The sequence below is a fragment of the Mus musculus genome, chromosome 9 (genome assembly GCF_000001635.26).
Source record: "Mus musculus strain C57BL/6J chromosome 9, GRCm38.p6 C57BL/6J".
Taxonomy (NCBI): domain Eukaryota; kingdom Metazoa; phylum Chordata; class Mammalia; order Rodentia; family Muridae; genus Mus; species Mus musculus.
Window position 1 is genome coordinate 73,724,108 of NC_000075.6, and position 25,692 is coordinate 73,749,799.

Below are 25,692 nucleotides of genomic sequence, written 5' to 3' on the forward strand. Positions count from 1 at the left end.
CTATAAAGTAATGGAGCTGGTATTTGTGGAAAAAACTACTTTGGAATCTGGATTTTGCCTTCCACGGAGGTAAGTCACTGCTGGATATCCTTAGACTCACAGTTTGTCTAGGAAAGCATCGGGAGTTGAGCTTCCCTCTCTGCTTTCAAGTAACTGAGCATCAAGACGTGGAGGAACCAGTCAAGCCAATGAATGGGTGGACAGTGTGGTGCTTGGGTTCTTAAAACACTCTGTGCTCTCTCAGGCGGACTGAGGGCCCTTACTAGATGTATTCCACTCAGGAAAATTTGTTTTAATCCACACATGAGTGTCTAGCAGAACCTCATGGCTTCTGACTCTTTCCTATGTACACAAAACACATAATATAAATAATCTTCTAATCTCATTTTATTGAGTCATTTAGTGAAGAGGTTTTTTTTTTTCCTTTTGACAAGAAGGCTTCCTATAGTAATCTGGCCTATGTGTATAAACTGACAACACAGTCATTCCAATGCATGCTTAGGGAGAAGGATATATGGTAGATATGAGGGAGTGCCCAGCCAGAGGCACCTGGAAGAGTCCTGAGCAGTGAGAGGAAGTAGTAGGCTGAACATGGCCAGCAGACGGACCCTGGTGAGGAGAAAAGCAAGAACAGAGTAGAGGGAGGGGGAGAAGACCGAGCATGGGCAAAAGAGAAGACTAGAGAGCTTACAGTGGCGATAGCAGGGCTGTAAGGAGAATGAGAAGCTGAGGGGAAGGAAACCAGTGGGCTGCAGAAGGTTACTGGGAGATGAGAAGAGCTAAGAGCCTGTACTACTGAAGAAGCCTGGAAGCCAGCATACATTTTGGCATGCTCATAGGCATCACTGGTAGCCTTCTGTCCTTCCTGCCAGAGACAAGGAAATGACTCCTTTGGCAGAGCGGAACCAGCTTCAAAGCTCCCGGGAGTGCTGACTTCTGTCTAACTACCAGAACCTTGGGAAATGGAGTTTCCAATGGACCTGACAGTGTGGATTCCTGTTTTACATTCTATTTATTTACTGAGGATTTGGAACACGTTGTTTGAATTCCACTGGATTTCATGTAGTCTGGGCTACTGGCTTTGAATTTCTGATCCTCTTGGCTCTATATTCCAAGTGCAGGATCATGGGCTGAGATACCACACCCAGGTTCATTTCTTAGTTTGGAACTAAGCAAAGATCATGATCTTCTTCTATCTCTGCCCACAGAACAGGATGTGGCAGTCTTTAGGACTGTATTTTTTCAAGGTTTGCTGCTTATTAATTCTTTTTGAGTTTCCAATTTGTGTTTTTAAGAAACACAATCCACGCTCTATACCCCTTTCTCTTGTTACAGAATTCATAGGTTCTAATGCAAAGCAATGGCAAAATAACTCCTTTTTTTTTTTCTTTTGGTTTTTCTGAGACAGGGTTTTTCTGTGTAGCCCTGGCTGTCCTGGAACTCACTCTGTAGACCAGGTTGGCCTCGAACTCAGAAATCTGCCTGCCTCTGCCTCCCAAGTGCTGGGATTAAAGGCATGTGCCACCACCGCTCTGCTTTTTTTTTTTTTTTTTTTTTTGACTTCCTTTTTATTGTCTCTACTGATTACAGGTTGGTAACAAAGGACTCAACTACAGTGCAAGTGAGAGGCAAAGCTGGTTGGAATTCCTCTCTTTTAGGCACACTCACAATCTAGTCTGTGATTAGTAGAAAACAAAAACAAAAAAATTTAAGCTAATAAAGGGTGAGTAGACTCCCTCCTGCTTTGAAACCACATGAAAGCACCTTCTGTGACAAATGATATGCTAATGCAGATACCATCATGGCAAGCTAAGGAAATGCTGCTTTCCCCAGCCAGCCGCAGGAGGGACTGTGTGAGTGATCTAAGCAATAAATCAAATCTTGATTGCTTTCCACCTGTCATTTTAAAATATTAATCTGCTGTGGTATGCAGGAATTTTTATTTAATTGTAGTGTTAAATAAACCATCGTGTATACAGCGCAGTTTATGTTTAATTCACACTCATCCCTGGCTGAGCAGCACATGGCTTGGTGACAGCCACAATGCCTGTGGCTCTTTGTCTGCTACTGAAGCCAGGCGTCTGGAAGTGGATATAGTTAATAAATGCTACTAAAGGGCCAAGGCAGCCATCTCTCTGAATAGCACTATCCCAAGTTCATGGTGTTCTTGGGTTACAGAACCTCCTACAGCAACACTGAGTTGGAGGCGAGAATAATGGCTACATCTGTAAGTGAAGTGGTTTGAGTGTGGAGTGTCCCCCTGCAGGCTTTTGTGCTTGAACTTTTGGTCCTGAGCTGGTGGCACTATTGGCAAAGACTATGGAACCTTTTGGAAGTGTAGCCTCACTGGAGCGTGCTCTTGGAAGTGAGCCATCAAGCTTCAAAACACACCCAGCTTCCCATTTGTGCTTGGCTCTTAATGGTGGGATACTTCCCCTGCTACACCTTCTGGCTAGGATGAACTCTACCCCTGAAAGTGTAAGCTTAGAGTAAACCAGCATTCCCTTCAGTTGCTACTTGCCAGACACTTGATCCCTGGCATCAATGAAAAAAATAAACAGAACAATCTTGTGATTTGAAGAATTTAAAGGCTTCCTTAGACAAAAAAGAATGCTAGACCCAGAATGGTTCTAGAAGTCAGATTTGTAATCTTATAGAGGAGATAATGTTTCATAAACGATGAAACCTCTGCGCATACCTGTACTTTTATTGGTGCATAGCATGGTGTTTTGTACATACGGGGAGCCCAAGTGAAGTAAATGGTTGGGGCTGGGGGGCGGGGAGGTTAACTGATTCCCCTGAAGAGAGTATAGCTGGTTTTCCAGGGAACTGTGTGAGCAGAATGTCTAAGCCACAAACTATTCTTTTTTGATACCACAGTAAAGTAGAGCTGTTTGTGTTCCTACCCCAGCATTGTGTTGATGAAACTTCTTGTTCACAGAATTCTTTTTGTTTGTTTGTTTTGGTTTTGGTTTTTTTTTCGAGACAGGGTTTCTCTGTATAGTCCTGGCTGTCCTGGAACTCACTCTGTAGACCAGGCTGGCCTTGAACTCAGATATCTGTCTGCCTCTGCCTCCCAAGTACTGGAATTAAAGGCATGTGCCATCACTGCCCAGCTCACAGAATTCCTTCTTATGAAATGTTGTGACACAACCCATCCCTACTACAATCTTATGACTACCTGCCCCCTGGGAAGACTACAACACAAAATTTTTTTCTATTTCAGAAATTTGAAAACAACAAACAAACAAACAAACACAGAGCAAACAAAATCCAGGGGGAAATGAAGCTTGAAGGACTGACTAGAGAATCCTCTGGAAACACCCACTGATGTATACATGAGACATAGGTTTCTTAGCTCCCACGTTTATCATTAAATGAACACACCTGAGGTTGTTTTCTTTCTGTAATCCAATGGGAGCAACTCATTCTGCTCCCTTTTAGGGAATAGTTTAAAAGCACAAAAGATACCATTACCTGTAGCATGGGGAATTAGAATCAAATATCACAATTAATTGTGAAGGGAGTACCCAAGTAATTATCAAAGAGACAAGACTGAGAACACCTTAACTCTACAAGACATTTCCATCTCCAAAGATCTATAACTGGCATTGTCACAACTAATCTTCATGTGGTCTTTTCGAAATGAGAAATGTGTGACAGCCTCACATTCTCCAGGCTTCTGCAAAGGCTCCAGGGATCATGCCTTTCTTCTCTGAAACACTCTAGAATGACCCACTCTCGAGTCAGATGCCATCCATACATTTCTTAAAACTAATTTTAAGTGAGCATACAGAAGATTGCATTTTGTTATGGCATCTTCCCATATCCTCTGTTCAGTATGCTCCCCTTTGTCCTCTGCTGGCCCCATTCCTTCCTGCCTGCATCCCCTCTCTGCTTTTCTATTACACACTCTCCATTGCAGTCTCTTTTCTCTTCGTCCTTCTCTCTACTCTTCTCCTGTGATATCTTCTTTCTCTTTTCTGTTTCTAACTTTGTGAACTTACACACAAACATGTACACACACATATATACATACACACTTAAAAATATTCATTTTAAGCGACAGGGCATCAGATGCCCTGGAACTGGAGTAAGAGGTGGTGTTGAACCACCTGATACATTTGCTAGGAACCAAGCCAGGCACTACAAGAGCAGTAAGCACTCTTAATTACTGCTCTAGCCTTCTCTAATCTTCATATTTTCTTTTAAAAAGTCTTTGTTGGTCAATCAGACAAATATGAAAGATCAGGGCTTAATACATATGAATGTACAACTATAAAGTCTGTGGTCAAAATAATTACCCATACTTAAAGATTGGATAGGTATTACTTATACATATTTGGGAAATTCAATTAGTTCCCTTCACTCTTCTACTTCCATTTTTGTTCTGTAAAATGAGTCTGATACAAGAAATATATGAGCCAACACCTACATCTACATCTCTGTCCTGTAACTTAATACCTTCTCTCATATTAAAAGTTATGGCCTTGGTTTTGTACCATTGACATTTTAATTAAAGAGATGGAAATGCATAAATGAGAATATGGTATACTTTCTGTACTGGCTAGTTTTGTGTCAACTTGACACAGCTGGAGTTATCACAGAGAAAGGAGCTTCAGTTGAGGAAATGCCTCCATGAGATCCAACTGTAAGGCATTTTCTCAATTAGTGATCAAGGGTGAAAGACCTTGTGGGTGGGACCATCTCTGGGCTGGTAGTCTTGGGTTCTATAAGAGAGCAGGCTGAGCAAGCCAGGGGAAGCAAGCCAGAAAAGAACATCCCTCCATGGCCTCTGCATCAGCTCCTGCTTCCTGACCTGCTTGAGTTCCAGTCCTGACTTCTTTCAGTGATGAACAGCAATGTGGAAATGTAAGCTGGATAAACCCTTTCCCCCCCCAACTGCTTCTTGGTCATGATGTTTGTGCAGGAATAGAAACCCTGACTAAGACACTTCCTTTTAAGTATCTTATAGAAAGTGTGTCTTTTGTCTACACTTGCTGAAATGGAAGCATGATAATAAAAGGGAACAATAAAGGTGACTTGGCTCTTCAAGAACAGGATAAATATAGGCACTGGGTCTATAGCCATGAGGATGCAATCGGCCAGGATTGGACATGAGGTGAAATTTGGGAACCAGCACTAGGACACAAAAAAACTTGAGCTTAGGGAGTAGAGGACTGTTTGGGCCATGCAAGTATTTTCAAATGCTTTCAGGAATATCAAATGGGAAAGGGTATTAAATCTGTTCTGAATGCTTCCAGAATTAAAATTATTGATGAGAAAAAAATTCTCAATTTAAGCTGTGCAAGAAGTGATAGAAATTAAAAATAAAAATATCTCATCATAAAAGTCTCCAGAGGGCATCAAAGGGCCTTTAACCAAGGGACAAATAAGCTATATAACACATCCAAAAGTTGAACAATGATTTCATGGGTTTTTTTCCTTTTTTTTTTTTAAACAACACTTGCCAGCTTGCCTCCTTTGGGGTAGCAGCCCTTCTTAGAGTGGAGAAGCTGGCTATAGGAAAAGGTACATCTGGCTACCATCACTTATGCCTTGTATTCGGCTCCACAACAGTGGGATGCTTATTAAAACTGGCTCTTCCATAACCCATCTGAACTTCAATTTTCTCATCAACAAAATAAAAGCCAGAGACCTAACAACCTTTCAGGTCTGCTGCTCCCATTCTCTTTTAGCAGTGTTACAATTGCATATGTTCTGGTCCTCATGTGCCCTCGCTATTGGGGTTAGAACACTTTTTACCTGAGAAGATTATCATTGTGTCACCATATTTCCCAGAATCTGGATATACCCTTCTGCGTGCTTATTTCATGCTTTCTAGGTTGTCTAGGATTAACATTATTTTTGGCTGGTATGAACATTAGCATAGCTAGAACATCTATATGGTCCTCATTGTTGATGGTATTTTTTTTTCTACATGCAAACACTTATCATACAAACACTTTCCCTTCATACAAACACTTAGCTTATTTCTCATGGGGAAATCTTTATAAGATTAAATATGAATGGTTGGGTAGATGTTTTTATTTCTCAGACTGCTACTGGCCACCTACATATCAAATCCCTTAGGAGTGTTTATTTTGCCTGCCATGACCTGCAAAGACTCTTACACGGTTTTATTTCACTTTATTTTATCATTTAAATTCAAGTTCTCAGGTTTCCATCCCAGACAACACTGATTAACAAGGGATATTATTCTACATTAAACAACAAACAAACAAACAAACAAACAAACAAAACCAAAAAACTGAAACATCTACAAGGCATACAAACATAATGTAGTTCAGTCAATGAGCTGACCCCTGCAGGATCAAAACTCAAGTGACCTCATAATTTCTTTAGCTTCTTGTCTGAGGAGGTTGTCACAGCCACTATTCAAGAAACTTTGGCCCTCTGGGCTGAAAAGATAAAGCTCAAACTCCAGGTAGAACAAGGCAGCTGGAGGTCACAGGGCACAGCAGTGAAGAGAGCAGAACAGAAGGAGGATTCCTTGTTGAAGTCACCTGAATAATGATGAGGTCATGCTTGTGCTAACACCCTCCTTAACTTAAGAAATGCTAGCTTAGATACAACAAAGCCCAGCGCCCATCCAGGGCCAGGTAAAGGAACAATTTTCCATTTAACTGACCAGAAAGCCTCAGAATTCAAGAGTCAGTCAGCAGAGAGCACATAAGTCTCTGGCCTTCTTAGGGACCAGCATGATTATCCTTAAGCCCCATTTCAATTCTGTCAAGTAGATTTTTAAAGCAAGATCCAAACAAATAAAATGTTTCTATATAACGGATTTTCAGAACAAGGAGTAAGAATTTTGCAGAATGTCAAAATACCCAGCTGCTGACAAAGTGATATCCGCAATGTTGTCCCAGCTGCTGACAGAGAAATATTCACAATGTTGTCTAAGACACCATATAGACGTAAAGACTTGCAAACAGAAAAACATGCTACAGATTGAAAAAATCTTGCAGACAAAACTAAGCTATGTGGATGTTACTGTTGGTCAAGGGCATCAAACATTCATGGTAGGTGTTGCATAGGCTCAAACAATTAGTAGACTCTCAGGAACAATGAAAAAAATTCAACTAAGTAGTAGAATTCAGAAACCACATATAAAAATCAAATACTTTTTTCTACACACCATGATGAAGCCCTTGAGGAAGAAAGTAGGTAAAGAATATGCCGTTGATTACGACTCTGAAGAAGAACAAACAAAAACTTAGGAAGACACCCAACCAAGGAGGTAAAAAGCCTCCACAGTGGACCTGGAGAATAATGCAGAAATGGAAGAAAATCCTCCAGATGCAAAGATAATCCTCACTCAAGGATAGGATGAATTAATAGTGTGAAACCGGCTACACAGTCAGAACAACCGATGCTATGTAATCACACTAAAATACCAATATGATGTTCTTCAAAGAACACAGGAAAAATCTAAAGTCTCATAAGGAAACAAAAAGAACCCCACTAGTCAACTAATTCAGAGCACAAAGAACAATATCAGAGGCATTCATACATACAACATAAAATAATCCTTAAAAATCAAAACCGAAACATTCTGTACAGCAAAAGAAATTAAATTGAATCAAGTTAGAGCATCAAGAAACTGCAACTCGAGCATGTATCAATGGGAGTTTCCACAATTGGGGTGAGAGGCAGAAATAATATCCAGGATTTTTCCCATATATGAGAAGAAATTCAGATCTACAGGCTCAAACACCTCAACAAATCCTAAGCAGTGGAAACACAAGAAAAGGGAACACTCTACCACCCAGTGATGACATTGAACAAATGAGCAGAGAGAATAAAATATCAAAGGCAGCAGGAAGTGAGAGGCCACAGGTGCCCTGTGAAAACAAGGACCAAGCGGACTTCCTAGAGGGAGCAATGGGCACATAAACACAGTGGAATAGATCTTGAAAATAATTTTACCAAATGATAATCTAACGCATATGGACATGTCAACACACACAGAAAAAGAACACAATCCGACGTAGGCTTTCTCATCAGAACTCTCTGCACAGAGAGAATGCAGTAGAAGCTGTTTTTCCTAAATGAAGAAAGAGCAGCACCAATAAAGCCGCAGCTAGGACTTGAATTCACAAAGGCCAGATGCTTCCTGGTAAGACAGGAGCGAGGCTGAGATGCTTGCTGTGTCATTTGATTTAATACTTGAATCTCATACAGGGCTATTAAGAAATAAAAAGTCTATTTGGAGTTGACTCTTTCATGGCTTTATTTTATAAAGAAAATAATACACTGATTATGAAATTAATATGGAAATAATGGAGGTATCTTAATGCAGTGAACAGAACTTTGAGAAAAAAAGGAAGAACACCATGCGACTCAGGCTTCCTTAATTTCAGACTTCTTAATAAGGGTTTGGTCCATAGTCCTGAGTATAAACAGACAAACAGAACGGAACAGAGTCCTGAAATACAGCCACCCACACACGCAGAGCTGAATTCCATCAAAAGGTAAAGAAGCAATTTAGCTGAGAACAAACAATGCTTTCAAAATGACAAACACTCAAATATTCATAGGTATAATCTATACCTTACTCAATTTTACTTAAATATGCATCAAGGGCTGAGTATAAAACTATAAAGCACATGCAACTAAAAAGAAAATACAAAACTCTGTGTAAAAATGCCAAAATATTTGAATAGGCACTTAATCAAGGAAGAGACACAGCATATAAGCACAACAATGCTTAACAACAACTCTTAGTAGTGAGAAAGATACACAATAAAACCCACATAAGATGCCACTGTATACAAGGCAGAAAGCTAAGATTTCAAAGATTTGAGACTTAGTCTTGCCAAGAACTGGAAGTCTGGGTTAGACCCAGGAGTCTCATAGATTTGTGAGATAAACAGGAAATGATACTGGAATACTACCTGGCACGAAAAATGGTAAGAATTAGTGATGTATTCTACAACTCAGAATCCCTATGTTGAGCAAATGGAACACTGTGGAAGAAGGGCACACGCCTCACGACTCCATCTGTGGGAAATGTAGAAAATGAGAAACACAAAGAATGCCACATCAGCACCCAGACTGTCTTCTGCTAGGGACAAGGGAAGACAGAGGGACAACTGTGTGTGAGTGTTTTAGAAGAGGCAAGCTCACCATCTTGTCTGCAATGACAATTTTACAGAAGCAGGCATATAGCAAAACTTAACTATTCTCCTGTGTGTAGATTCACTCTGCCAATGGTGCTGCAGTCAAGGTTATTTTTAAAGTGTTGTGTGTACAGCTCCCACCACACTGCAGGCTCTACAGCATCCTGTCTGCAGGATGCTGTGACAGTCCAGCTGCTTCTGCCCTGAGTTCTTTGATCTCCTTTATGACAGGGCTTCCCCACCACCCCCTGATTCTGCCCAGTTGCCCAACCGGCTTTATTCATTTACTTGACTCCAGTAGAATCTCAATTTGTAACTACCCATTGATTTCTTGTCTTCTGTTGAAAAAGAGCTAGAGAGGAGCCCACCCATCCCTCTGAAGAGAAACACCACCCAAACCTCATCATTCATTTCATAGTTATGCAATCCCAAGTGGTTCTCTAAACCAGTTTTTATAAACCACTTTTCATTGGTCTATATTCAAACAAATAGCAATCACAAACCCCCACACCTCACCCGTTAAACACTTAAACAGATCCAAGATTGCTCACTTAGCATATAAAGAAGATACAGCAGACGTAAGCCCCTTAGTGACTTTTTACCAGATTATAACTAGAAATCATTGCATCATTTTTTTTTCTCAAGAAGAGTTATAGAAAGAAAAGGATCCTGGAGAGAAGAGTGATTTCTTGCTGTTAGGTGCAAGATGTAAGAGTTTATAAATAAATGTCCCCATAGACAGTGAAAGGTAATAAAGTTATCATCAGCCATTTTTTTCTGGGTGGTCGAGTCTCATTTCTACCATAATGGATGGATGAGGTGGCTCCCCAAATATCTCTTCTGTCATTAGTCACAAATCTTCACATGTAGTACAGCACTTGCCCAGCCCATAGATTCTCAACTCTGAGCACTCACAGCCCAAGTCATAGACCACACAGTAAACTCTTACTACTTCCTCCAATGCTGCCCTAAATGTACTTCTAAAGAGTAAACAAAACATTTCATAATATTAAGTTTAAAATTCTAGCTCCCCTTTTCAACATTTCTGCATGAGATTAAAATTTAGTGATAACTTCTTCAGCATTCACGAGCCTGTCTTCAATTCATTTTCAAATGCTCATGTCTATGTGATAGCTTTGTGGTATGTACTTACAAGAAGAACTTCTCGTCCCACACTGGATTCAAGTTTCCAAAGATAGTTTTCGTTCTTCTTTTATTTTTGCCAACTTGAACTGTCACATATGGGTCGCTGGACCCTGTTTTGTCTTTTGCCTGCAAGCCTTGTGCGGAAACCACTGAAATGAACCAGAAATAAAGGCTTCAATATGACGACGCTTTCAGAAACAAAACCATCAGAGAGAATGTTTTCTGTCATTTTACCCTGGGTTTGCAGAGTCGACCTCACCACACTCATTCTCACGGCTCACTGAACTCCACAAACATCTAGAACAGAGTATGCACAATGACTGTAACATCTCTGTTCTTTCTCCTGCTGAGCACTACCCACCATGTGTGCCTACCACTTTTCCTTTGTCCCTCTGTTGATGGACACTTGTGCTGAACAATACCTCAGCTTCTGTGAATTGTGCTGCAGTGGGCACAGGAGTAAAGTGATTTTCATGAGATAGTGACTTTCGGTTTTGTCTCTTTGGGGTATACACTTCATAGTGGGACCACTGGAACATGTGGTAGTTACATTTTGAATATTTTATAGCACTCTTCTTGTTCTCCATATTAATGGTTTTAATTTATATTTCTCTTACCACTGTACTAGGTTCCTTTCCCTGCATATTCTGATCTGCAGTTATTTTTTGTATTTCTGGAGGGTAAGCATTCTAATGTGTAAAGAGGTAGCTCACTGTGTTTGAGATCTGTATTTCTCTAATAATCAGTAATATGGAATAATATTTTTTGTGTACCATTGACCAGGTATAAATCTCATTTTGATAAATGTTGACTCAAGTGTTTTCCTGTTAATAGGAATTCATAACAAAATACTGCCACTTCTCACAGGATTCATGAAACTGGAAGAGACTGTGTCTAGTGGAAGAACCTGCTACAAAATGATGTCACTCCTATATGACAACAACTGCAACTGTGTGCAAGAAGCTGTTGGGGTCCTAGGGAAAGATAGCATGGCGTGTGTGTGTAAACATGTAGTATATTTTATGATTTGGTAGGAGGAACATATTTCAAAAGACATATCACACATCAAATTGATTGCAGCAAATACTATGTGCTATGTATGTTCTTAAAGCACAGAACAGGTGTCATGCATGAGCTTTCAGAACAAAACGACACTTTGCAAATTAGCTAGCTAGATTTTATCATTCTGGATTGTATTCATATTTGAAAATCCATGCTGGGCGTAAGTAGAAACATACAGTAGTAGCTGTAAATTAAAAAAAAAATCAAGAACATATCCAACGATATTTTGATATACTTACATATGTGTATTGGCTTAGGTTACATGCAGCATATGCAAAAAAAATTGTTCAGTAAAATTCAAATGATTTAAAAACATATTAGATTGAGTGTGGGTATTGATCAACTTAATCCAATAAAGAAAGGGTTTTTATTTTATTATGTAGTAAAATAGCAGAAGTTTGGTCTATGCTTCTGGTGTTGTTTATTTTTAGTATATGGGCTTTTGCCTGCCTGTTTGTATGTACATCAGCTGTGTGCAGTGCTCATGGACGCAAGCAAAGGGCATCAGATCCTCTGGACCTAGAATTATAGGTGGCTTTAAGCATCCATGTTGGTACTGGCAACTTAAACCAGAAACTTAAACTAGGTTACTGTAAGAGCAGTAGGTACTAATTAAACAATAACCCATCTCTCCTGCTCCCACGTGCATGTTAATATCATTCAAAGGACCAACTTTAGGGTTTTAAAGAACTTTAACCATCACTGGTGTTTACTTAAGGGTCAGGTGGACGAGTGTGTAGTTCTAAAAATGATTCCCCTTAAAGCAACACACTAATAGTGACCCTCAGTGAGGACATTATTGACACTGCTGCCATTATTCAGTAGCAAGCAACTTGAAAAGCTAATTTATTAAATCTTTAAAATATTGATGAGTAAATTAACAGAATATAGAGTGAAATTATTCCAATTTTCCTTCATCTATTTGAGAAAATTGAATAGGTAGATTTGTCAACATTGACGAGAGTTTATTTTTAATCTATTTTATCTAGAGTTTTTTTTATTAATGGTGATTCCTGATACACATAAAAACCCTCTATATGGTATAAGATGTATTCTACCTGTAATGGTAATTTTTGCAGACCACTTCGACGTCCCATCCAGCACGCTCTGCTTGGCAGCCTTTGTGTACTGCACAAAATCCTCTTTGGAGATCTGGAACATTTCCTGAATGACTTCAAACACCTCTGGTCTGTTTCTCTCCCTGATCTTCATTCTTTCTTTCATGGCTGTGATGATAGTCTGGGTCTTGTCCTCCGCACCGTGCTTAGAGCTCTTCTCTGCTGCTCCTGCAGTGGAAAGTCAGTGACTGTGTGAATATCCAGGAGTCATTCTGGGATGGTTCAAAAGGAGATACATGCATGTCAAAGATTTAGTTTAGAGGAGCTAGGATGGCTGTTCTGTTAAACATCAAGAGAATGAATCACTGTGCTGAGAGCATTGGTCCATATTAGCATTATTGGCAACTGAGTAGGCTTCAGCCACCCATAAAACCACAATACTGGAACAAATAAGGAGTTCTATAAGTTGTTGGGTTGAATTACAAACAACTGTTGCATGCAAACATAAGACATGCAAGTATTTAATGACTCTAAAATGAATTGAGAACTGGATCAGACATAAGTGGCCCATTTCAACTGGAGACAAATAATGCAGGACTCATCCAACTTTCCTCTGTGGGATGGACTGTAATGAAACACTGTTTTATTTACATTGAAAGAATCCCCATACCACACATACAATACATACCAAAACACAGTGAAACATTCACCTGAAGTTCTTTGCAAAAACCATTTGGAAACCAGTGGTCTGGATGCTATAGCAGGTAGCAGGCAGCACACTTAAATCCTCACCAACAAACATAATTCTAGTCAAATGGGCTAAATTTCACTTTCAACCAAAATCTTTCAATTTGTTTGTTTGGTGGTCGACATCAACTTCCTGGGTATTGTGTGATTCACAAATGCTTCCAGCTATGGAACATTCCCCAAGTCCCATGTCTGTGGCCTCCAACTTCCCCACCCACCAGAGGCATCCTCACTGCTAGGCCTGGCCTCCTGGGATACGAATGTGTACATGTGTGTGTGTGACTGTGTCATGGCACACATGGAGATGTCAGAGTCTGTTCCTTCTACCATGTGTGCTCTGGGGAGTGAACTCACCCTGACTGTGTTGGTTGAAAAGCACCTTTATGTGCTCTGCCACCTCAACCACCAGCCCTCAAACATATTTAAATGAGAAGATTAAAAAAGAATGAATCCTAATTTAAAGAACATTTAAAATACCCTATTCATTTGTTAAAACATGCCTTATAACAGCTGTGTATCTGTAAATTATGTGCCATTAAGTAATTAAGCATGTTTGTAATTTACCAGTAACAGCTTGACTACACAGTGCATAATTCTGGCTCAGTAAAATATAGTGAGTTAGGTTGGACTGCATGTCTGAACTACCTAACAGGCATACTTGGCTTCAAGTATTAGAATGTTCCTTAAATGTCAAAGATGGATAGAAAATACCTGCAAGATTCAAAGTGTCTGGAGAAATGTGTTTGCTTGGTGGCAGTCACACTAAGATATTTGAATGGTGAGAAGCAGCATGAAGATGGAATTCACTCCCCACCCTTATACCCAGAAGGCTAAGATCACGGCCACTGCTTAGTCCAGAGGCTCTAGAAAGAATTCCCCGCTCCTATATTGTCAAGCAGCAGCTACAAATTTAAAGCTAGAACGTCAAGAGATTCCTTATGCCAAAGTATCAAATCTCCGACAACTTTGAAATCTCTTACCTCTTCTTTTGATGTTGTAGTTGTGTTCCTGCTGGACTATGTACGGATTAGTCAGATCTGTGAACTGAAATTGCCAATTTGGGAAGGGAAGGCTGACAGAAACTTATGTTTAAGCCCCTTATCTGTCATTTCCAGAGAAGATACATAGCTTTGAAATTTTTCTGCTTTTACATTTTGTTTCTGAAGAGCTTCGATCAGAGCTTCAGATATGAATTCGTAATTAATTTGGCGGCTGATCTGCGAGCCCTTTCCCTTGCTCACCATTGTTCACCAAACACCCACCTTAATTTTCCAATCAGACTGTGTTTTTAAATTGCTGCAATTTGTCACAAATTTCCAGTCTCACTCTGTTTATTTCAAAGTAATTTCAATGTAATCAGTGATAACTGCAAATAAGCGTTTATGTAAAGTCTTTCGAATACTCTGGTAGCTTCCTGAAGTAGCAAGCCACTAGTGATCAACAGTAGCTGAGATCAAAGGAGATGCATTGCAGCAAAGCCCCCATCACACAGGATGCGCTGCCCCGTGTGGCCTCCATCTCCCATCTGGGACCGCTCTATGGACAGACTAGGCAGTGCAGTTCCACACAAGAGAGCAGGGAGAGAATTCAGCTTAGATGGAAGCAAGTGTCCTCCGGTCAATGAGAATTCAACTTTACATAGAAGGGAAAATATTCCTCACAGGGAAACTGGTTTCTTTTTATGTAATTTCACTATCAACCAGAACGTCTCACTTTCTTTCTTTCTTTTTACTTTTTACTTATAACTTGAATGATATGAGTTTTCATGTGAAATTCATAATTTTCTATTTTGCAACTCTAGTAGTTTTCCAAATAAGTAGATCTGTCTGCTTCAACTTCCCCATCCTTCTTTCCCCATTTCTTTCACTCCCCTAATGTCTCTGTGTGTATATCCTTGTGTGTTTATATACTTGATGTGATATGTACATTCTTGTGTGTTTATATACCTAATGTGTATATATACTTTATGTGTTTATGTGTGCTTCTATGCTTTATGTGTAACATGTGTGTTTATACACTTGATGTGTACCTGTGTGTGTCTATTCTTGAGTATTCTTCAACCTTCTCCTTTGTTCCCAGCCTTATTCTCTGCTCATTTGCTCAACAAATGTTCCACACACTTCTGCAATCCTCAGGTCTCCTGCCTCAGTGCATTACCCTCTATTCTAAGAACACATTTTTGTGTTCTCCTTAACAGAAGATTCAGTCTTCTCACACCTAATGATCATATTTTCTGCCCCTCACTACAGAAAACAAAAGCAATGGTCAAGCCCCATTTGTATCATTAGCACCTTGAAGCGATGTAATTATTGCCAACCTGTAAACACTCAACCCTCTTGTGTTTAACACTCAGAATGGCCCACTTACCTGAGTGTGTATGTGTGTGTGTGTAGCTGGTAGGACTATGCTCTATTAAATGCATAACCTAATGTCTAGCACAATGTTTAGGAAATAGCATGTGCTCAAGAGATACAGATGCCAAGCTAGTTTTTGAAGGAATTAAAAGTAAAAAGGCAGTCATAATCAATTTAATGAATCATCTGCTTCTTGTAGACTGTGCCCTGGGCCATAATTCAAGAGGGAGGACTCCCTATAATGCACAATAATTAAATGCTAAGAATACAGTTATGACGAGAACAAGTGTCTCTTGGCTTCAGATCTGGAATTCATAGGAAACAGGTTATGTGCCTATAACTAGAAAGCTGAGCCTGCTTAACCTGAACTAGTTTGAGCTGCCCAACATATTAGGGCAATGCAAAGGCAAGTAGCCAGCTACACATGTAAGGGGTGTGGTGGCACACGCACTCGGGACGCAGAGACAGGCGGATTTCTGAGTTCGAGGTCAGCCTGGTCTACAGAGTGAGTTCCAGGACAGCCAGGGCTATACAGAGAAACCTAGTCTCTAAAAACCAAAAACAAAAAACAAACAAACAAACAGAACATAGCATAGCAATAAAGTGCTAGGCATGTAGTTAGCACATTTGCGGGAAAGAAGGGGTAAGTCCCCATCTGCCAGGCACTAGCTGATATGTTCTGAATGTTTGTGGTTCACTAAATGTCACCACTGAAACCTGATCACCAACATGACAGTGTCAGAAGGTGGCCATTCAGGAGAATAGGCAGGTACCAAGGGCAAAGCTCTGATGGATGATGCTCTTACAATACAGGGCCAAGGGAGCCCTTCCCCACTTAATCCTTGTGGAGCGCAGATCAATAGCTGACAGTGGGACAAATGTTGGGGTGCATGGGGGCTGAGGCAGTGAGAGGTGAAGTTTTGATATTCAGCATCTACCTAGTTTATGGTGATTTTCTATAGAGCTGCAAATGATCCAGAACATAATTCTTTTGCATTTGAATTCTTTGCTCTCCTCTCCTCTTTCTCTCTCCCCATTCTCTTCCCCTCTCCCTCCCTCCCTCCCTGCCTCCATCTCTCTTTCCCTTCCTCCTTCCTTTTTTCTCCCCACTTCCCTTCCTTCCTATTTTCCCTTTTTTCCTTCCCTCCTTCCTTCCTTTCTTCCTTGCATGGTTTTATGAGGTGCAAGGCACCTTACCCTGGGGCTCTCATTACTGCTAAGCAAGCACTATCAATTGATCTTCACTTCAACCCCCATAGTTACTTCTTCACCTTAGCTAAGCCTTGGCTGCCTCATCCATAGGCAAACGGGAACGATGGTGCTACCTCTTTTAATGAGTTTCAAACGGGAACAATGGTAACACCTCTTTTAATGAGGTTAGGTGAGAATTGAGCTCAAGTAGATAGGTAGAGTAATAAATAATGATAGTTAGAGTCTTCTAACGAAGATTAAATGTGGGATTTAGAAAGTCAAACAAGCAAAGATCAGAGACATCTATCAAAGTATTTCATCCTAGCAAGGGACTGCATGATTTTGAGCTCCAGGTACTGTGAAGCATCCACGAAGAGTCACAATTAGTACCTGCCGAAGGCTACTGTCTCCATAACTACTAGCCAGGTGGGGTCAATTCAGTGCTTAAAGACAAAAGGCACTAGAGTCCAAAGAATCTGGAAAGTTTAGTTTGTTGGTTTGTACTTAGACATCCAGAAACCCTTACATGCGCTTGAGGTTAATAGACCCAGGTGGTGGTGGGTTAGCATCCAGGGAAAGCAGGCTATCAGGACTGAGGCATCTGAGTACGGCTTTTGCTGTCTAGCAGTTTGTAGCATAGAAACGTGTCATGTCTTTTCTTGTGACATCATGTGGGTGGTCCTCTGTGCATGCCTGTTTTTCTTTCTGGGGAATCATGTAGGTGGGCACAGCGTTGACATCTTCCCACCCTTCCCATTAGTTGCTTTGTATCTGAGATAACCCCAGCCCTCCTCCCTTCACATGCTTTCTGTCTCTTCATGGAACAGACCTGCGACTCCCCCAGAGGCCACCCCCTCCTCAGAGACTCAAAGCTGCATAGCCCACAGTTCTTGCAAACAAAGACCTAGATAACTGGGGGAGCTTCAGTGTGATGAAGCATCTCTCCCACCCCAGTAGGTGGCTCTGTGATGAAAATGGGGGCACGTGGGCAGGGGGCCCTCTCATGAGGAATTGCCACCTTCTACCGAAGTGATTTGGCTGTCACTGAATCTGCCCCCAAGCCAAGCCTTAACTTTTGCTCCTCTGGCTCTGTCTGTACCATCCCCACTGCAGATAAGTATCCTGACTGCAAATGCAGCCTCCTAGGATGAGTTTGGGAAATGCTTTCACTAAAATAAATAAATAAATAAAAAATCAGGACGGGTTCTTTTATCTCATTGGTAATTCCTGAGATTTCCCATTTAGTGTAAAGAAATATCTTAATGGCTTAAGTGGACAAATCAATACTTTTTAAATGTGCTCCATTTTTCAAATATGTCGAGGCGAAATTGAGGGAGAGATTAAAGAAGGAAAGATGTGTTTTTTTTTAAAAAAAATCACGTTTAGTTTCTTCACATCCTATTCAGAAGTGAAAAAAATCAAAACAACAACAAAACAAAACCACAACAACATGTGAAAACCTTCAAACACAGGTTTCTTTCTGCTTAGGTTCATCCTTAAATGGCCTCTGATACCCAAGAAGTTTGATACAAGCAGTTCAAATTGCTGCTGGGAGCTGCCTAAGACATACTGACCCATCATGCTTCTTCCCTGTGGGGCATAAACATGTCCTAGGGCACCATCTCCAACCTTATCACCCTGCGACAGGCTGCAATAGGTTGAACAGGCTTCTTCATTGTTTTGCCTAAGTACAGACAAAAGAAGTTCACCAGGCTAAGCATCAGACATCTACTCTGAGATGAGTGGCCACTGTTTCTTTAGGAGGTAGAATTCACTCTGTGTAATCCTACTGTCTTTTAAGGTGAGGCTTCTGTTTTGGGCTGCTTGGATCTATCATCTATCTATCTATCTATCTATCTATCTATCTATCTATCTATCCATCCATCCATCTACCTACCTTACAAACAATACATAATGGGTTAGAGATCATTATGGCATTTTAAGGTTTATTTGTCTGTGTGTGTGTCTGTGAGTGTGTGTGTGTCTGTGAGTGTGTGTGTGTGTGTGTGTGTGTGTGTGTGTGTGTGTGTGTGAATACAGATGCCCACAGAGGCCAGAATAGGCTATAAGATCTCCTGGAGCTGGACTGACAGGTAGTTGTGAGCCTCCCCGTATAGATATTAAGAACTCAGCTCAGATCCTTTGCCAGAGCAGTGAGTGCTCTTAATCAGTGAACCATCCTAGCAGCACTTGACATTTTTAAACTAAGGGTGTTTATATCATTCTTCCCCAAGCCCATCTTTGCCATCCTCTTGCCCCCGATTTCTACTTGTAGCCTCTATCTTACCGACTTATTTTCTCATCTCTGTCTCACATTTTCTTTATCCCCATCCCACTCTCCCTCATCACATATTATTTCATTTTCTTTGTTTCCTGTCTAAAATTTTGGGCCTCACTCTCACTTTCATCTGTTTGCATACAGACATCAGAGGCTAGGATCTACATATGAGGGGTGGCATAGGGGTCAGATCTGTTTTGTCTTTTATCCCATACACACAGGATAGTTGATTCTGACGTCATGAACTAAACCCAGAAAAAAATAATATAACCCTGGGGAAGTCTTAGGGATGAGCTCTAGATTCTCCTCTACAAGGTCAAGTGGTTTGGAGTAATGGATGCTACAAAAGCCTTGCAGATACTGTGCTCCAGACAAGGCCTATGGTGGCCTCATGTTCCTTGCTCCTGAGAAACTGCCATCTGCCACCTGCTTCATCATAACAGGACTGAAGAGCACACATGAGTACTGAGGTTCCCTGCACAGCAAAGCACAGGCATGCAGGTGCTGGGTAGGATTGAAGAGGAGTGATTCTCCTTTCATTTCACCTCTGCCCACCACAAATGGAGCCACCATTGCTGAAATAGCACTGAAGGCTAATCTGGAAGTGTAGCAAGCTGGGCCCATTGCCTGTAATCTTCGTGATGCCTGCTAGATCTGGGGTAGAGGTTAGACTAATGTGAAAACTTCGTAAGCCAGAAAATGAAAGTTTGTAGGATTTATTGATTTTTTTTTCCTGCAGGGGAATAGACTTTCCATCTAAAGTTTTTCTCAACTTTGCCTTCTGTTCTCTTTTCCTGAATTTTCTCTGAGGTCCTAGGACAAAATCAATACCATAATTCTCCATGGATACTTTTATGTATCTTAATCTTGACACTGTATTCACTAAAAATAGCATCATAATGTTGCATGGGCATGACTTTACTTCTCTTTTGACTTTTCTCTTCTTGCTTTAAGAGAGTTGGATGAGCTCTTTGTTTTGTAGAGGAAGTGAAAATTATTAATACTAAATAATTTTCTTATATAGTATTTATAGATGCTACTCATTAGTGTTTTTTCATTTTAAGTTAAATTAGCATAAAGATTACCATTTTGTTTTGAATAATCTATTACAAAAAGGCTTGAAGTTTTATGTTTATCCATGCAAGTGCCAATCAGACAAGCTTCAATAATTTGTCAAGGTGTTTGTGTATACAGGCTTGGAGAGGGAGAGAGAAAGACAGAGACAGAGGCAGATAAACAGATATAGATAGGGACAGACAGAGACAGAGAGACAGAGAGCTTTTAAAGCCACAAATATGTTCCTTCTGGATGTTAGCTGGATGTGGAGGCAGGTATTATTAACTCTCTTTTATGTGAAAAATGAGGCCAGCAATGTTTTCAAGTGGGATGTCTATATCATTTTCTTCAAGGATCCTAGTACCTCCAGGGGGAAAAAAAAAAGGAAGAAAAATAATTCAAGAGCTGGAGGATTGGAAGGAGTGCTGTTGAACTCTGCTCAGAACACACAGATGTTGTATCTGTGAGCTCTCAGCAGCTGTGGTTACCTGCACAAGCCCTGCTTGTCAATACTCCTAGCTGGGTGGAGAAGAGGCTCATAGACAATTCCTTTATATGAAGAAATATGTAGCTAAGTTGTATGTGGGTATGTGGGTAGAAGGGGACCATTTGGAAGAAGTAATTCAGAGGGAGGGGGAGGAACAAGAGATAGTAATGGGGGCAATAAGATCAGTGTACAGTATGTGCATTTATGAAACTGGCAAATATCACTTAATTCACACAAAATTATAGAGTAGAAACAGAATGAGATGTCGACCTTTTAAATGGAGGTCAAGCCTGTAAACTGTCTATCATGTCTCTTAGCATGCATTGGGTATACTACAGGGTTGCTTCTTCTGTGGCATTATGTGGGCATGGTTTTCTTCCTGCTCCCTTTTTTTTTTTGTGGCTGACCAGAGCATGTAAAAGCTCTCCTCTACCAACTTAGTTTATTAATGGGCTCATTATCACCCCAAGATAAGACAAGAGTTGATTCCACTGTTACTCAAACTGATTTCATCCTTAGGTCATTGGCTCTCTTCGTGCTGTTGAAAACTCGGCATGACTGTAGCTAGTGGTGTGAAGGGTAAACTGCTGGGCTGCGTGTTCATGACAAGCCTTGAGGACTCATGAGGGGAACCCTGGGAAGTCTAGGCCAGCATAGCATAACATCTAAGAAGACAGGCATCCAATGAAAAAGCAAAAAGCCTCAGTGTATCAGGCTAAGGGGGTCTAGGTAGCTAGTTTGGACCAATTTTATACATTTATTTGAAAGTTAGGAAAGAATACTGGTGTGTGAGTTCTGAGATCTGGCTTCTAGTTGAAATGTCTGAAATACGCATTCAGTTCTCGATAGGGCACCAAACATTTCTGAGCTCAATAGTCCACAGGGATCTTCAACCTAGTGTCTCCAACTGTGTATGGTTATACAGAAAGATGGTCATCAAGTCAACACAGGCTGCTTACAATTTCACTTATTTATTTATTTTATGTGTACAAGTGTTTGTCATGTATGTATGTATGTATGTATGTATGCCATATGTATGCCTTGTGTCCACGGAGGTCAAAGGGCATCAGATCCCTTGGCACTGGAGTTGTGGATGATTATGAACCACAATGAAGGTTCTGGAACCCAAACCTGAGTCCTGTACAAGAACAGTCATTGCTTATATTCACCAAGCTATCTCTCTGGTGGCCTTCTCCTGCCTGGTGACTTTTCATTGAAGTTGTTAATGCCTTTACCCATTGTTTATACCACATTTATTTATTAATCGTCTTTAGAGCTTACATGAGGGTTAAGTTATAGAGAAGTAAATATTGTTTACTTTCTTCTAAGAATAAATCCTCTACCCACGGGGATGCTCAATATATTCAACCTATTTAAGTGTCTCAAAATATCATGGTTGCAAACATTGGTAATGGGACCTCAGAGGGAGAGGAATCAATATCCAATTTGCAAACAACAGAAATAGCCAGATCTTATAAATGCTGTGAATTTAAAAGAACTTGTGTTAGGACCCAGAAGCGTGGCATAGCTTCAGTGGAGGAGACGGAAGGCACACCTTACAATGCCTGCTTGCTGAGCACTTGGTGACAGACTCTGACCTTATGTGATTCTTGAACTCCTCAGGGACTAGTATGGGATAAAATACGTGTTTTGTGGGACTCTGGAGCCTCATTAGTTTAGGATCCAACATTCTGTGTACATTTTTGTTGTTTCTACATTTGAATCTTTTCTAAATTGTGAGGATGATCAATTAAAATAATTTGAACCAGGCATGATGGCTCACACCTATAATCTCAGCACTTGGGAGGCAGATATAAATATAAACTTACACCGTCTTCTCGGTTAAAACAAGAAAGAGGCATTTCTTAAGGAAACCTCACTGATTTTGGAGAGAGATTTTCAAAGCTTTTTGCTAGTTCTTAGGAAAATCTGTGATGCTAAATACACATCTTTACAGAACTCCATTCTGACCCGTGTGGAGATGTTGGTTTTTAATAGAAGAAACAAATCAGAGTTATTACAGAAAATGTCCCCTCCTGGATTGTCCACATCTATCCTGATTATTATATAGTATTTTTAACTCTTCTCACTTCTCCAACTTAACCTGAAAATTCATCTTTTTTAAAAAACTAGAAGGGAAACTGTTCAAAGTTGCAACCTATTACACCACAGAAGGGATGTCATATCACATTCAGTCAAGAGCAGAGAGAAATGAATGCATAAATGCACGGTTACTTCCTTACTTGAAAATGTTCAATTAAATGACTCTACCCAGTTCATGGCTCTCTGCCTAGGGAATGGTCTCACCCCTGATAGGCTGGTCTGTCTTACTTAACTACCACAAAATGTATATACATGATAGATAGCTTTAATTATGAGCTTGACACAACCTAGAATGCCCTGTGAAGAGAGTCTCAACGATGCTTTATCTACATTAGGTTGGCCTTATGGTATGTCTATGGGCTACTGTTTTAATTAATATAAGTTCAACTTAATAAAAAAAATCTTTGAAAAATTTAATTATATCATTTATTCAATATCAAATAAGAAATACTGGTTTAAGAAATAGAAATAAAACATGGAAATATTTCTTGAGTTCAATGGATGAGGAAATCTTTAATAAAAAAAAAGGACTAAAAAAAGAACAAACCCATTTCTTAGGCATGATCTAAAGCATTTTTTTTCTCTTAGAGATTCACAATATTTATTTTTAGATGGCAATACTCTTTATGTCTGTTACTGTTCTATTCTTCTTATTTATCAAAATGCTTATTTACAATTCATTATAAATACAAGGATTAAAATGTAAAGATTTTACTTTTTATTTTTATGTGGTGTGTGTGTGTGTGTATTCATGAGTGCAATGCCCATAGAGGTCAGAAGTAACAATGGATCCCTTGGAGTTGGAGTTACAGATAGTTGTGAGCTACCCGAAATGGATGCTGGGAACCAAACTGAGATCCTCTGAAAAAAACATGCAGTTTTTAACTGCTGAGTCATCTCTCAACCCTCTAGATTAATTTTAACTGTTATTAGGTTGAATAAATAACATGGAGTTATTTTAAGAGATCGTTCCTAATCGCACTTTTTTCAAAGAAGGAGTTGTGTATGGCAACACACACTCATAACCCAGCACACAAGTCATAGAGGCAGAAGAATCAGGAGTTCAAGGTCATCTTCAGCTACGTAATGAATTAAGGTTAGCCTGGGCTACATGAGATTCTGCTTCAAGGCTTACAAAGACGGGGATAGATGGGTGGGAAACTAGACGCTTTGTTAAGACATAGTATTGTTTAACTTAACTTTAGTCTGATCCAGTTGTGCTGGGGGAATGTTAATGCACAGAGAACATGAGGAAGCTCTATGTCCATGACTGATGGCAGCTAGGCAGCTGTCACTGAAGCTCTAAACAGTCTCACACTTTCCTCTGTCTCACTCTTTTCCAGGCAATCCATGAACCTTACCCTGACTGCCAACCGAGGGGGCAGACCATATGTTGCCATGAAAAGGCATTGTGTTGAAGACCAGAACTCACACAAAATAGATTTCTTTGATAGCATTTTTCAAAGAGAATTTCAGAATAAAGTTCAGGGGGGAGGGGGGCAGAGCCAACTTATATATAGCCAAGAGTAAGGAGGACAGGAATTTCTGGATCTGCTATCAGATAAATAATTTTAAACAACAAAATTTAAGATAAATTGTTAATAGAAAACAGAGTGAGGTGTCCATTCAGAAGTTTCAAAGGATAAAGAGCCTATCCACATAGGAATAAAGTATACCTAGAATCAATACAGACTATTTCATGCACCCTTCTCGATAAATCAAGAAATATCTGTGGTAAATTTTATTAGCCATATTCATTCATATTGCCTATGGTATTGCTAGAGTCAACATGGACTAGTTCATGTAGCCTTCTCAGTTAATCTCTGAGGTAAATTTTATCAGCCATATTCATCCACTTCAGGGAAACAGATTTGTGTGAAATTAAGAAACTACTGCAAGGGCCATATGCCTAGCTGCATTTGCCTTTAGAAGACAAGAGCCCCATTTCTAATATCCATACAGACGGATACCCATCAGGCAGTAAAGATAAAAATTGGGAAAACATCCACAGCTCTAATTTCTGGAGTGTGTCCTGGCTCCACTTTGGGTAACATTGTATATGGTCACAATCACACATAACTATTAACAGAACACACTGGAGGTCACTTTGAGGTTCTACAGTTATTGAGGATATCCTTTCAGCCTGAGGACTACTCTCTCTAGTTCCTAATTCAGTCGTATGGGGATGCCCCCATTAGTTTTCATTGTCTGCTTGACACAATCTAAAGTCATCCAAGGAAAGGAAATTTCCGTTGGAGAGTTGCATCAATCATATTGACCTATGGAACTATATATAAGGGACTGTGTTAACTGTTAATTGATAGAGGAGTGCCCAGCCCACTTTGAGGAGCACAGTTCCCAAGGCTTTCTAGGAAAGATAGCTAAGCATAACCCAGAGAATGAGCCAATAAGCAACATTCCTCTTTTTTTTTTTTTTTTTTTAAGCAACATTCCTCTTTGTTTTCCATTTTAGTTTCTTCTTGAGTCTCCATCCCAATTCCCCTTAATGATAGACTGGGATCTATAAAACGAAATAAATCCTTTCTTCTCCATGTTTGGTTCGAGTATTTTATTACATCAAGGGGAAAGTGAACAAGAACAGAGACTATACCATCAAGTCCATGACTGGTCGGCCATCAGTGGCTCATTTGTGTATGTGCTAGGAGATAGCCCAGAGAGCATGTTGACACAAAAGGCTACAGAGCTCTGGTGTGAAGACACAGGCAGGCTCTGCAGCCTGAGTACTCACGCTGCAGACAGTCGGCGTTGAGCAGGTCCTGACACTTCTCGTGGCATTTCACCCCACACTCCAGACACTTCATGCCTTGCCTTGCGATGCCCCACAGGAGCCCTTCACATTCATAGCAGTAGGTGGGTGTGGTAGCCGTCCAGACCTCGAAGTTGTGGGGAGTGGTGGAAGAAATGGGGTAGATCAATGCCTGCAAGGTCTTCCTGAAGACATGCATTTTCTGTGAGTTTAAGAGCGGGAACAAGGCAAAGCAAATCAGTGGCTTTGGGGAACTTCCGCACAAAATAGACCACTTTTATCATTTTTCCACTGAAATTG

The 25,692-nt window shown here is 40.3% G+C and overlaps 1 protein-coding gene across 7 annotated transcripts in view; it reads right to left on the bottom strand.

Annotated features, from left to right (window-relative positions):
• The window catches only part of Unc13c (unc-13 homolog C), a 528,734-nt gene that overhangs the window by 244,686 nt on the left and 258,356 nt on the right, over nt 1-25,692 (bottom strand). For all 7 annotated transcript variants that reach the window (XM_006510931.4, XM_006510934.4, XM_006510932.4 and 4 more), the window contains 3 exons: nt 25,375-25,594; nt 12,410-12,637; nt 10,297-10,438 (listed from right to left, as the gene is read on the bottom strand). In XM_006510931.4, the coding sequence (XP_006510994.1) occupies nt 10,297-10,438; nt 12,410-12,637; nt 25,375-25,594 (590 nt within the window). The remainder of the gene's footprint in view (nt 1-10,296; nt 10,439-12,409; nt 12,638-25,374; nt 25,595-25,692) is intronic.